At 43.0% G+C, this 12,825-nt stretch overlaps 1 protein-coding gene across 1 annotated transcript in view; it reads left to right on the top strand.

The window, feature by feature from the left end:
- CACNA2D4 (calcium voltage-gated channel auxiliary subunit alpha2delta 4) overlaps window positions 1–12,825 on the top strand; it is a 191,653-nt gene that overhangs the window by 56,603 nt on the left and 122,225 nt on the right. Inside the window, exons 18-22 of the mRNA XM_087722902.1 lie at window positions 691–762; window positions 7,233–7,294; window positions 8,567–8,634; window positions 10,324–10,369; window positions 12,057–12,154. Of these exons, the coding sequence (XP_087579028.1) occupies window positions 691–762; window positions 7,233–7,294; window positions 8,567–8,634; window positions 10,324–10,369; window positions 12,057–12,154 (346 nt within the window). The remainder of the gene's footprint in view (window positions 1–690; window positions 763–7,232; window positions 7,295–8,566; window positions 8,635–10,323; window positions 10,370–12,056; window positions 12,155–12,825) is intronic.

Genomic DNA, 12,825 nt, shown 5'->3' on the forward strand with positions numbered 1-12,825 from the left:
AGGATTGAGGGGAAAGGGAAGTAGGAGGGGAGTGTTAGAGGGAGAAAGGAAAGTTGGAGGGGGTAGATGGGGTGTATGGAGGATGCAAGGGTGGGGTTGTGAATGATGAGTTGTGTTTTCTCTTTACTTGTTCGTTTTATTCCCTTTTTCTTTGTTTTTCTTTTTTTCTTTTCTTTTTATAGTAAATACCCTGTATATAAATGATTGCAAATGGAATGTGAAAATTGAATAAAATATTTTATGATAAAAAAAAAAAAAAGCGTGCCGACAAAAGCGCGACGCTAAAACCGCGATGTCAAAAGCGTGCCGACAACAGCGCGCCGACAAAAGCGCGCCGACAGAAGCGCGATTTAAGTTAAGGTAAGGTTTAGGGTTAGGTTTAGGGTTAGGTTTAGGGTTAGGTTTAGGGTTAGGTTTAGGGTTAGGTTTAGGGTTAGGTTTAGGGTTTGGTTTAGGGTTTGGTTTAGGGTTAGGGTTACAGCGCGCTTCTGTCGGCGTGCTGTTGTCGGCGCGCTTCAGCGCTCATTCGTTGGCGCGGTTTTGTCACCGCGGTTTAGTCACCGCGGTTTAGTCAGGCGCGCTTTTGTCGTTCGCGCATTTGTGGTGGAACCAAATATCTATACCTCAATTACTATTGCAGGCCAGTGGTCTTGAGCCAGCTACTGTAAGTATTTTAATTTCTTTCTGCAGTTACGAACAGCAATGATCAATGGAGAAACTGGTTATTTGTCCATGGATGTGAAGGTTCCCATGGATAAAGGAGTGAGTATTTATAAGTTCTAATTATAGATTTTTAAAAAACATGCAATTCAGAAAAGTGAACATTTATGAAGGTTAAATGTGTGAAACTATCCTAAAATCCCCAAAACACATCAGCATAATTAGATTAGCTTCATTGGATACATGGCAAAAGCAGGAGAGTTCGAAGGATGAAATCGTAACCCGCTGTTTTGGAAATACAAAGCTTAGCCATATCTTTATTCTCTCTTCATCAAACACAGTTTCCCTAGGAGGCAGAGAAATGATGTAAAGAGACCATAGCCATTTTAGTCATAGTTGTCATCCACAGAGGCTTAATTTATCAGTAGTTGCCGCAGAAGCATATGATCCATTAAAATCCAGCAGTATTTGAAGTGTGTAGATTCAAGAATGAAAATGTTTCCTAAAATTCTTGAGACTTAGGTTCTAGCAGATCTTGTCCAGGTGTGCATGTCAAGAGTTCAGAGCAGAGGTGTTCATGAAAAAGTCAATATGGGTGCAGCGATTGTGCAATCAAAGGCCCAGCCCTTTCTAGTGTACATTAAAAGGAGAGGCTTCAATATCCCCCTTTCCCATCTGTTCTGTACAAATGAAATGTTTTTTGTCAAGGTAATAATGATTTAATAGCTGACCAGCTACTGTAATGCTGTAATACTGAAATGATGATGCAATGAGAATGAGTCAGCAGGATTATTTAATTTTCACTTGAAGAGGCTGTATATATAAGAGAGGCCCTGTGAGGGTGTTCTCTCTCTCCGTGTATACTTCTGTGCTGTGGTTGATGATTGATTGCCTGACTTTGCCTACTACGTGTATGTATATATTCCTTGTAGATAAACCTCTATTTGAAAGACAAACCTCTGTTTACTGTATTTTGCTCCTGGGTTGTCTCAAAATAGTCACCCTGTGTGCACTCTGACAGTTTTACAGCTATTAATGTATTTAGGCATCATGGCATTTCCTAAATTAAATCTCTCATCATTAAATGCCATGTGATGTTCATTGGCCCCTTGTTAGCTCTCTCTTACCTACCTTCACGACTTTTACTCTTTTGTCATTATTGCTCCTTCATCTCATTATGAATTGGGTTTTCAATTATTGTTTTTTCACCTGCATCTCTTAAACCAGAGGCACATACTTTTTTTTTCCTTCAAGAGAGTTGGAAAGTTTTCCATGGAGTCTCTAACATGCAGGCACTGGGATGATTTCTTTGGCCAGCTGCCCCCTTAAGTTAAATAAAGGTGTAGAGATTCTGAATTGATAGAAAATTCTCCAAAGTCTGTTGTAACCAGAAATAAGAGTTGAAGAAATATATATCAGTACTCTTAAAAGTAGCACTGTTTTTTCTCTCCTGCTCCACTAGCCTTTCTTAACCTCTTCATGCTCTGCTTCTCTGCTTCATCTAAATTTCACACCCTCCATGGAATTGATTTGTTAAGTTTATATTCTTCCCCTGCTTCCAGTTGCACTGAACATTATTTTAAAGGTTAGCAAAGCAGGGTTCCGTGGAGACATTTTATTCACTCCTGTTAATATCACATCCACCTCCTGTCCCCAAATACTTGAGACTGTTTGCCATTTCTCTAATCTTGTAAGCTTTCAGGCTTTAAGAAGTGCCTCCTTGACTGCATTAATTAACATTAAGACTGAGGGTTTTAAAAAAAAAACAGATCATGTTTCAGGGCGAAGCTAAATACATGAAACAGTTCACCAGTTCCCCTCAATATTCAGACAAAAACTATACTGAAGGAGAAAAAGTAGAATGAGGAAATTCTACTCCATGCAGACTGTTTGTATTATGAATATATATGAAAGAGAGAGGGAGGGAGGGAGGGAGGGAAGTGGGGAGGGGGAGAGGGAGAGGGAGAGGGGGGGGGAGAGAGAGAGAGAGATATCTTAGTACTGCCTGTGGATATGCTTAAAATAAACATAAATCCATTATGACTTTCTTGCTGTTCTTTGAATCCAATGGCAGCATTGCTATTGCCTTAGAATTTTTTCCCTCCATTTTCCCTTCAGTTTTCCACTCTATCCTAGAGATCAGGGGTGAAATTCAACCGGATTGGACTGGCTCGGGCGAACCAGTAGGGGTGATTTGAATCAGCTCACTGAACCCATAAAAATCACCCCTGGTTGGCCCCATTCAAAAAATTGAATGTCATCCCTGCTAAAGATCCTTCATTTCTGAGTGGTCTCCAATCCATGTCTCAGCTGGAACTGGTGCTGCTTAGCTTTTTTCCCCAGATCAGCCATGTTGGTTAGAGATGCTGACACTTGCTGTGACCTTGTGGTAGCTAGGAATCATAAAAACAAGTCGAATGTTAACAGCAATAGAAAAGCAGGAGGGCTTGGGACCCCTGGAGGGAATATTATAGGCGTCATTTAAGTCAGGCTATTTCCTATCCTAGCAATACAGAAACTGGGGAAGCCACTCAACATTATATGGCAACCCACAAAGATTTCTTTTTCCTCTTTTTTTTTGAGACCATTAGGCTGGCCATGCTCGGCTAATTAAATAAGCTAGCTGAGATGTTTTTGAAATGCTCAGCTGGCAGCCAGCTCACATAACTGCCTCCAGGATCGATCATCCTTTCCAAAGCATGAACAGTTTAGCCTCCAGTCCTTTGATGCCTGCTGTCATTGTACTAGATGGGGGTGGGGGGGTTGGTTTCCAGGATGTTGAGGATTGGTCTTTAACTCACAAAAGGGAAGGATGATATTTAGGTGAAGGAGAAAAGGAAAGTGTCCCCAGTGACTGCAGCCACAAGGACTGAGATGGTTATCCTACCGCTTGTCACCTTCTCTGTCACACTCCCGTCTCAAGCCTATCTGTCATTTCATGTAGACCAGCTGCTGAGCATCGATCTGTGTAACGTATTTCAAGGACATTAAAGCAGGGGCAGGACAGCCTTGAAGGCTGTGGCCAGTCTTCCCCCCACCCCTCCAATTCTATCTGATAAGAAGTGCAATGCTCATCAAGTCATGAATAAAGGTAGACAAAGAAACAGTGCTAAAACCGTATTATGTACCACAGCTAATCCTACTTAGCAAGATTCCTTTGGTACTAGGGGTGTGAATTCACAAAGTGGCCAGTGTGCTGTGCAAGAATGTTGGAATATTACCGTGTTTCCCAGAGGTGAAATCCAGCAGGTTCTGACAGGTTCTGGAGAACCGGTAGCGGAAATGTTGAGTAGTTCGGAGAACTGGCAAATACCACCTCTGGCGGGCCCCAGAGTGGGGTGGGAATGGGGATTTTGCAGTATCCTTCCCCTGCCATGCCCACCAAGCCTCGCCCACAGAACCAATAGTAAATTGTTTTGAATTTCACCACTGGTGTTTCCCCGAAAATAAGACAAGGCCTTATTTTCAAGGTCTTATTATTTTTGAGGTGCAGGAGATGGCGAGCGTGGTCACCTTATGGCTGCTGCTGTGTTGCAATATTTTTGGGAGGGCTTATTTTCAAGGGAGGGCTTTTTTTAGTGCATGCGCTCAAAAGCTCGATTGGATTAATTATCCGGGGTGGTCTTATTTTGGGGCAAACAGGGTAGTTGATGCAAGCAGAATGGAGAGCCCATCTCCATTCTGTCTGCATTCTTCCCCCTCCCACCCACCGCCCCCAATTTAAAAAAATCTCACTCTAGCGACAGAGATAGAGTAGCTCAAAGCAGAGGGCAATGCCCTCACTGCCTCTGGTATTTTCTTACAAAGAAAGATTAGTCTATCAGATCAACGTGCTGTTTTTAACCTTTAAAGCCCTTCATGGCATGGGACTGCAGGTAGTCTTCAAGTTATGATCACAATTGAGCCCAAAATGTATGTTGCTAAGTGAAACCAAGAGCCAAGGTGGCACAGTGGTTAGAGTGCTGTACTGCAGCCACTTCAGCTGACTGTTATCTGCAGTTCAGCGGTTCTAATCTCACCAGCTCAGGGTTGACTCAGCCTTCCATCCTTCCGAGGTGGGTGAAATGAGGACCCAGACTGTGGGGGCGATATGCTGACTCTGTAAACCGCTTAGAGAGGGCTGAAAGCCCTATGAAGCGGTATATAAGTCTTATTGCTATTGCTATTGATTGATTGAAACATCTGTTAAGTGAGTTTTGCCCCATTTGACAACTTTTCTTGCCACAGTAGCCAAGTGAATCATTTCATTTGTTAAGTTGGTAACATGGCTGTTAAGTGAATCTGGAATCCCCATTGACTTTGCTTGTCAGAAGGTCCCAAAGGATGATCACATGACCCCAAGGACATTGCAACCATCATAGATATGAACCAGTTGTTTAAGCATCTGAATGTAAATCACGTGACCATGGGTAGGCTTCAATGGTCATAAGTGTGAAAAATGGTCATAAGTCGCTTTTTTCAGTGCCGTGGTAACTTCAGTCACTAAATGATCCCAACTAATGAACCCAAGCAAATCAGAACTCCTAGGCTGAGGTCTTCCTCTAAGAATTAAGATCATAGCAATAGCAATAGCAATAGCGATAGCAATAGCAGTTAGACTTATATACCGCTTCATAGGGCTTTCAGCCCCCTCTACGCGGTTTACAGAGTCAGCATATTGCCTCCAACAAGCCGGGTCCTCATTTTACCCACCTCGGAAGGATGGAAGGCTGAGTCAACCTTGAGCCGATGAGATTTGAACAGCCAAACTGCAGAACTGCAGTCAGCTGAAGTAGCCTGTAGTGCTGCATTTAACCACTGCGCCACCTCGGCTTCCCAAGATCATATCGGCATGATCAATTGGAAAACCAATTCTAAATGTTTCTCGTGGTTTCAGTATAATTAAAATAGGAAATAACTCCCTCCCCAAAAGTCACAGATCACATTGGCCAATTAGATCAACGGGCTCTCCAAGCACGAGAAAGTTCTGTGTTTTGTCTAGCAACGTACTTCATCCTCCTACCCCCCCCACCCCACCTGTGTGGCAACTGAGAAAAATGGCTTCTGCCAGGTTTGATTCAAAGTTAACAGAACTGTTGTAAGTTGAAGACTACCTGTACTGTCCTAGGTATTCCCAGAATTCCTTATCCATCCCAACTATGAATATCTGTAGCCTGTCTTTTCCTCCTCGAATTCTCATTCTCAGAGTGTTCTTCTGAACCTCTATGGTAATTTTGTTGCCTTCCTCTCTTGATGCAATTTACTAGTATCACAGAGATCTTGGACCAACCAACCTATCAACTTATTTCTACCAGTGGACTGTTTATAGGAACGTTGGGAGAAATTGTCAGGTTTATTCATGTTTTGAGGTCCATAAACAATATTATTCCACTTTAAATTATTACTGTGCACTTTCAGACAATAGCCTCCTAAATGGAGATGTTGAGCCATCTCTGCAGATGATAGGCTGATGAAACAGATTATTACACACTGATATATTATGAAAAAGTATGTAGCAGACAATTAAAGAGATGTTGCATTATTCATATTTACTGCAAAAGATATGAATCTTAAGTAATAGTACAACATGAAGTCAATTTATTGTACAGCTTGTTTGTTGTAATCATTGTACTACCTCATAAGGCCTCATAAAAACAGATACTATCTTAGTAGAAGTCTCCAATTTTTTCTCTCCATCTCACACAAACAACAAGGACAGGTTTTTAAAAAGATATTACAGCCTCTTCTGGTAAGGTTATGCATCACTTAATACCCAATTAACCATATTTTTTCTTCTTCTTCAACCTATTCAGGTTTGTCTAATTAAAATTCATCCAATTAATTGATAAAGTCTGCAGTCCCCTGCACAGTTACTTAGGACTGGACATACCAAACTCAGTGTGTCTTAATTCCCAGTAGTTAAGTTAGATAGGATGCGGTGGCTTAGTGGCTAAAACGCTGAGTTTGTGGATCAAAAAGGTCGGCAGTTCGAATCCCTAGCATCGCGTAATGGAGTGAGCTCCATTACCTGTCCCAGCTTCTGCCAACCTAGCAGTTCAAAAGCATGTAAAAAGGCAAGCAGAAAAATAGGAACCACCTTTGGTGAGAAGGTAACAGCGTTCTGTGCACCTTCAGTGTTTAGTTATGCCGGTCACATGACCATGGAGACGTCTTTGGACGACGCTGGCTCTTCGACTTTGAAATGGAGATGAGCACCGCCCCCTAGAGTCAGGAATGACTAGCACATATGTGCGAGGGGAATGTTTACCTTTACCTTTAGGTTATGATTCTACAATGTGAGATTTATTCAATTGGGAGACTTCCTAATCACGAGGTTCTTAATATATGATGACCTCGTTTCAGCACCCATCTGATAATTAAAATTAAAATTAAGCCTTCCTTTTTGCATGCCAACTTTGTAACAAGAAGGAGTGAAGCAGATGTGAAAGAAAAACTACATTTCCAGCTCTGGTTGCATCATTCTATCTCTGTATGCATCCATGTGGGGCTGTACCTGTGTGTCTGTGTGTAAGATGTATGTTTTCTCTGCAGTTACAGTTTGGCATTCCTGATTTTTTTTTTCCTTTTCTCAGAAAAGAATTCTGTTCCTCACTAATGACTATTTCTTCACTCATATCAGCGGCACACCATTTAGGTGAGTGAGCAGATTCTGCAGGGGGAAATCAAATGAAATGTCTTGCATTACTATTCAGACAGCCTTAACATGAGTAGATAAAGAGGCACTACTTTGGTAGGAAAGTAGGATTAGGATTAGGATTAGGATTTATTTCATTTATATGCCGCCCTTTTCCCCAAGGGGGACTCAGGGCGGCTCACAACTCAGTCAAGGGAAAGGAGGTACAAACAGGGGATAAAAAGACAAACAAACAATACACAATTTAAAACACACAACAACCATACCATTCGAGAAGGGGGGGCAGAAGCTCTTTAGCCCCAGGCCTGCCGGAAAAGCCAGGTTTTAAGGGCTTTGCGGAAGGCCTGGAGGGTGGTGAGGGTTCGAATCTCCACGGGGAGTTCGTTCCAGAGGGTCGGAGCAGCCACAGAGAAGGCTCTCCTCCGGGTAGTCACCAGTCAGCATCAGTATCAGTGTATCAGTGTTCCATGCACCTTTGGCATATAGCCATGGTGGCCATATGACCATGGAAATTGTCTTTAGACAATGCTGGCTCCCTCAGCCAAGAAACGGAGGACGCACTATGCCCTAGAGTCGGTGTTCTGACCTAGGCTTCCCCAGCAGCATGAAGCCAAGTCCTCATCCCAATAAACCCCTTTTATTTAATTTACAGTGAATTCCTTTCCAGCAAAATCCCGACCCACAGTCTTAGAAGATAGTTCACAATTACCGATCTTTATCAGGCTTGGAGAGTGCCCAGGCCGATATCTTTCAAATGCTGCAATACTTGGCAAGAATGCAGCAATGAACTCATTGTCTTCTGCAAACACCCCTCCCCTTTCACTGCTCTTTTATTCCCTATGGGAGGGGCCATTCACCGTTCACCTGTGGCCTTACTCCCAAGTCAACCCTTGTTCCTTAGCTGTTCCTTTCATCTGGCAACTCTGCGCATGCACACACTGGGAACAGGCTCCAGCTGTTCGTCTGCCTCACTGATGTCTGACTCTGAAGGCAGCTGATAACTGACAGACGGCCCTGGCCCCAAACCCTAACCCCATCTCTGCCTCCAATGCAGAGCCCTCGTCAGAGCCTTCCGCAGACAACAGGACTGGCCCATGTTCCTCCTCAACCTCCTCACTGTCCGAATATGCTCTGCTGGCTGTTGGCAGGCCACAACTGACTGGACAGGAAAACCTTTATCTTTTTAATGGCACACCAGCGAAAACTGAGATAGATCTTCATAATATTCTTTTTTATTTCCTTATTGTCCCCGCTTCCCTCCCAAACTCACAGCTTGGGAATTGTTCTGTCACGAGGATATGGCGAATATGTGCTGCTTGGGGACACTTCAGTGGAAGAAGGTTGGTTATATGACACAGTTTTGTAAAAGTCTTGTGTGAGAAACATTGGAGAAAACTTTCGTGTACCCTAGCTGGGTTTTAATGGTGTTTTACTTTGGCTACCCTCTCCATCTCTCTTCAGATATTTATTTGCTAACCTGATAGAGTAGAAAACAATTATTAAGAATCTGAACTCAGCTTCCTACATGTTTGAAGAGGGAGAAGAAAAGTACTAGCAAAATTATAAAATGAAAATATGGTAGCATACTAATTTATCACCACTGAAACCCAAATATTTCTTGGAAAGGGACCCACTATACATTTATGAAGCTTTTACGGTTCCTCTTTTTCTATGTTGTGTATTATATCCAGTCCTAATGTCAGTAACCTTTTCTGCAAAATGGGTGTTCCGAGGTCTGTGGCTTCAAACAGTCAGGTTCATTTGCTGCTTTATTTGGTTTTGTCTATTAGACTAAGTACAGGATGCCTTGATTCCTTTATAGAATAATATTTTTTATCAAAACAAAGCAGCCTTTGATGTTTCAGAATAGACTGAAGTAATGGTACAGTCCTTCCCATTTTTCTGAACTTCATTTCCACTATCTGAACATCTCTTACAATTTAAGATCTTAGAATGTGATACTTGAGAATCCTCATGTCTATGTTGCATCTAAATCAAAGTCATTTAAGGTTCTCTCTCCCTCCCTCCCTCCCTCCCTCCCCCCTTCTTTCTGAGATACCCAATCAGGGAATTCCTCCCTCTCCCACCCAAACTAGATTCTTGGTGCCTTTATTCCCATTGAGGGACGCGGTGGCTCAGTGGCTAAGACACTGAGCTTGTCGATCAGAAAGGTCGGCAGTTCAGCGGTTCGAATCCTTACTGCCACGTAATGCATTCCCGTTACTTGTCCTGGCTTCTCCCAACCTTGCAGTTAGAAAGAATGTAATAATGCAAGTTAGAAAAATAGGGGCCACCTTTGGTGGGAAGGTAACAGCATTCTGTGTGCCTTTGGTATTTAGTCATGCCAGCCACATGATCACGGAGACATCTTTGGACAGCGTTGGCTCTTTGGCTTTAAAACGGAGATGAGCACCACCCCCTAGCGTTGGGAACGACTAGCACATATGTGCGAGGGGAACCTATACCTTTACCTATATTCCAGGGGTGGGTTTCAACCGGTTCGCGGCGGTCCCCGCGAACCAGTTGGTCGGCGAACCTGGAAGTAAGTAACTTCCGCGAACGGCGAAGGGCCCACCCGCCCGCCCGCGCTCCTTACCGGTCTTTGAAGGCTTCTGCGCTTCCACGAAGGCGCATGGCACATACAGCGCCTGCATGAGTCTCCGCAAGCAGCTGGAGCATCGCGCAGGCGCTAAGATGCATGCGTGAACTGCGCGCGTGCACGAGGATGCCGCCAGCCCCGTTCCAACCAAACCGGTTGGAACGGGATTAGCAACCCACCCCTGCTATATTCCCATTACATAATGTCTTAACCATGACCCTCACTTCTGTTATCCTACAGAGACTAAATCTTCCTTCAATACAAATGGAAATTTCTTATGGAAAAAATTATTTTATTTATTTATTTATTTATTTATTTATTTATTTATTTATTATTTGTTTGTTTGTTTGTTTGTTTAATTGAGTATTAAGCATGTTTGGCACAAAGCAGGAATCACTGCCATAACAATGCCATAATCTTTTTGTTTCAGGTTTGCATGACCTTCTGCAGCCAGATTTGACCTTAGCCAACGAGTGGTAAGATTTTTGGGTTTTTTTTTGTTCATTCATGTTCTTGGAAAGATGAACACTTTGCAATGGATCCTTGCAATTGAGGCCTTGAGAAAATGTTTCTGCAGAAGCTAAAGAGCTACCTCTTGGCTCAGCTAAAGCTTCTCCAATTAAGGGATATTAAACAAACCAGAGAAAGGATTTTGGCCCAAGGTTGTGGGGAAATACTGTGTCGCCAAGCAATTGCCGCTGCCTTAAATCTGTGCTTGAGTTAGGTGCAAGGCTGGCTCATGTCCTTTCATTTGGGCTGTATAACCCTTTGGATTCTGATGTGAATTGCACCAAAATGTAAGTGGCACATAGCATCTATTGCCACTGCTAAAAGCAAATATATCTTTTCCCTGGATTATGCTGCAAAGGGTGGTCATGGAACCCTAAAAAAGACACATCTAGTTTAATGAGTTACCAACAGCTGATATTGTACATGAGTGATTCTGTATCTTTTCAAGCATCATTTGCCTTTCAAATCCAAAGCACAGCACAAGTGTTCACAACCTTAGGCTATATATGTATATAACCTAAGAAGACTTACTCTATGGGAAAAAAATATTGTGGGGTAAGACACCCCTAAACCCCTTGGGGTGTTTGTTCTGTTAAGATACAGCCTGTTGTGCCTTAAAATGGATTCTACAGCACTGCCGTAAAATGGCTTCTACTGTGCCCTGCAGTGGAGTTGCCATGGTAACGGCTTCACAGTACTCCACAAGGGGGCTCCCTCTGGTAAGGGAGAAAATCAAGCATTAGAAATTACATTTGGTCCGGACATTTCCCCCCCTATAAATAAATACCTAGGCAATGCCAGGTTATCGGTTAGTTAGATATAAAAAGTGAATCAACCATTTTTTAAATTGTTATTTTTATACCAGAACCAATTTATTTTGCTTTAAAGTTAAGACAGTGGGGAATAAAAAAAAAAGAAGTCAAGATGGTAGCTACAACCATGAGACTGAATCCTCAGGGTTTTGCATGTGTGCTGTGCATGGGCACCGCATATGAAGCATGTGCTTTGACCCTGGGTGCCCTGTGTGGCAGTCTTCTAACATTCTTATTGGGATAAGAGTCATTCAAACAATTGCCCATATTGGAATATGGTAAGATGGGTGATGAACAATGGGCTACATAGGTTAGTTTCCCTAAGCCGTTTCCTGTTCACTTGTTTAATTTCTCTCTATAGTGAGATATATATAAGGGACATGGTAGCTCAGTGGCTAAGACGCTGAGCTTGTCGATCAGAAAGGTCAGCAGTTCGGCAGTTCGAATCCTTAGTGTCGCGTAACGGAGTGAGCTCCCGTTATTGTCCCAGCTTCTGCCAACCTAGCAGTTCAAAAGAATGTAAAAATGCAAGTAGAAAAATAGGAACGACCTTTGGTGGGAAGCTAACAGCATTCCATGCACCTTCGGCATTTACTCATGCCAGCCACATGACCATGGAGACGTCTTCGGACAGCGCTGGCTCTTCAGCTTTGAAACAGAGATGAGCACCGCCCCCTAGAATCAGGAACGACCAGCACATATGTATGGGGGGAACCTTTACTTTATAGTGATAGTGAAAAGGTGGGATATTTTATGCTTAGTGTTATGTGTGTCGGGGTAGAGCCCGAAAGGAGAATATGTGTCGATACTCTCTCTTTCTTTTTTATGTTCCTTTCCCCAGGATTTATTGTGTTACAGATATTGATCCAGCTCACAGGAAGCTCAGCCAGTTGGAGGCTGTAATCCGTTTTATTACAGCAGAAGAACCTGACCTTGAATGTGAGTATGGAAACATAGAGCTATTAAGCAGTGTTCTTCTCAACCACTTTGTTTAAACAGGGGTGTCAAACTCAAGGCTCATGGGCGGGATCCAGCCTGTGGAGTGCTTAGATCTGGCCCGCAGGGCCACCCTGTAAGTAGTAGAGGACTGGCCTGCCTCTGCCAGAGAAAACGGAGTTTACAAGGGCCACACATGAGGATCGCAGGAGGCCATCCCAACCGAAAACGGAGCTAATGACCTGAACTGTTTTTGCTAGCAGTGAGTTGCAGGAGGCTGTCTCAACCAAAAACAGAGCTCAGGAACCTGTTTTCATTGACAGAGTGCTCTGGCCACAGATGCCCCTGACACGAGTGATGTCAAGCTAGCCACCCTGGCCATATACACACCTTGGCCCTCCCAAGGTCAAACACAACCTTGACGTGGCCCTCAATTAAATTGAGTTTGACACTCCTAAACTGTTAGGAACAGTCTTGTGAAGATACCAAATTGGTCCATCCAAGTATAATTCAACAGTGGCCATATTCCAGAATATTATCATAGATTATCAGTGATCATATTATCATTATCATGTTCAAAAAGCTCAATGGATTTATTTGCTTTAAAGCATTGATATAAGCTCCTCCACCATATTTTGAGGCACTTTGTCCCAGTATGGCACAGCCCAAATTAC

The sequence above is a fragment of the Thamnophis sirtalis genome, unplaced genomic scaffold (genome assembly GCF_051295495.1).
Source record: "Thamnophis sirtalis isolate CommonGarterSnake01/CBP01778 unplaced genomic scaffold, rThaSir2_p1.2 scaffold_9, whole genome shotgun sequence".
In the NCBI taxonomy this organism is placed as follows: domain Eukaryota; kingdom Metazoa; phylum Chordata; class Lepidosauria; order Squamata; family Natricidae; genus Thamnophis; species Thamnophis sirtalis.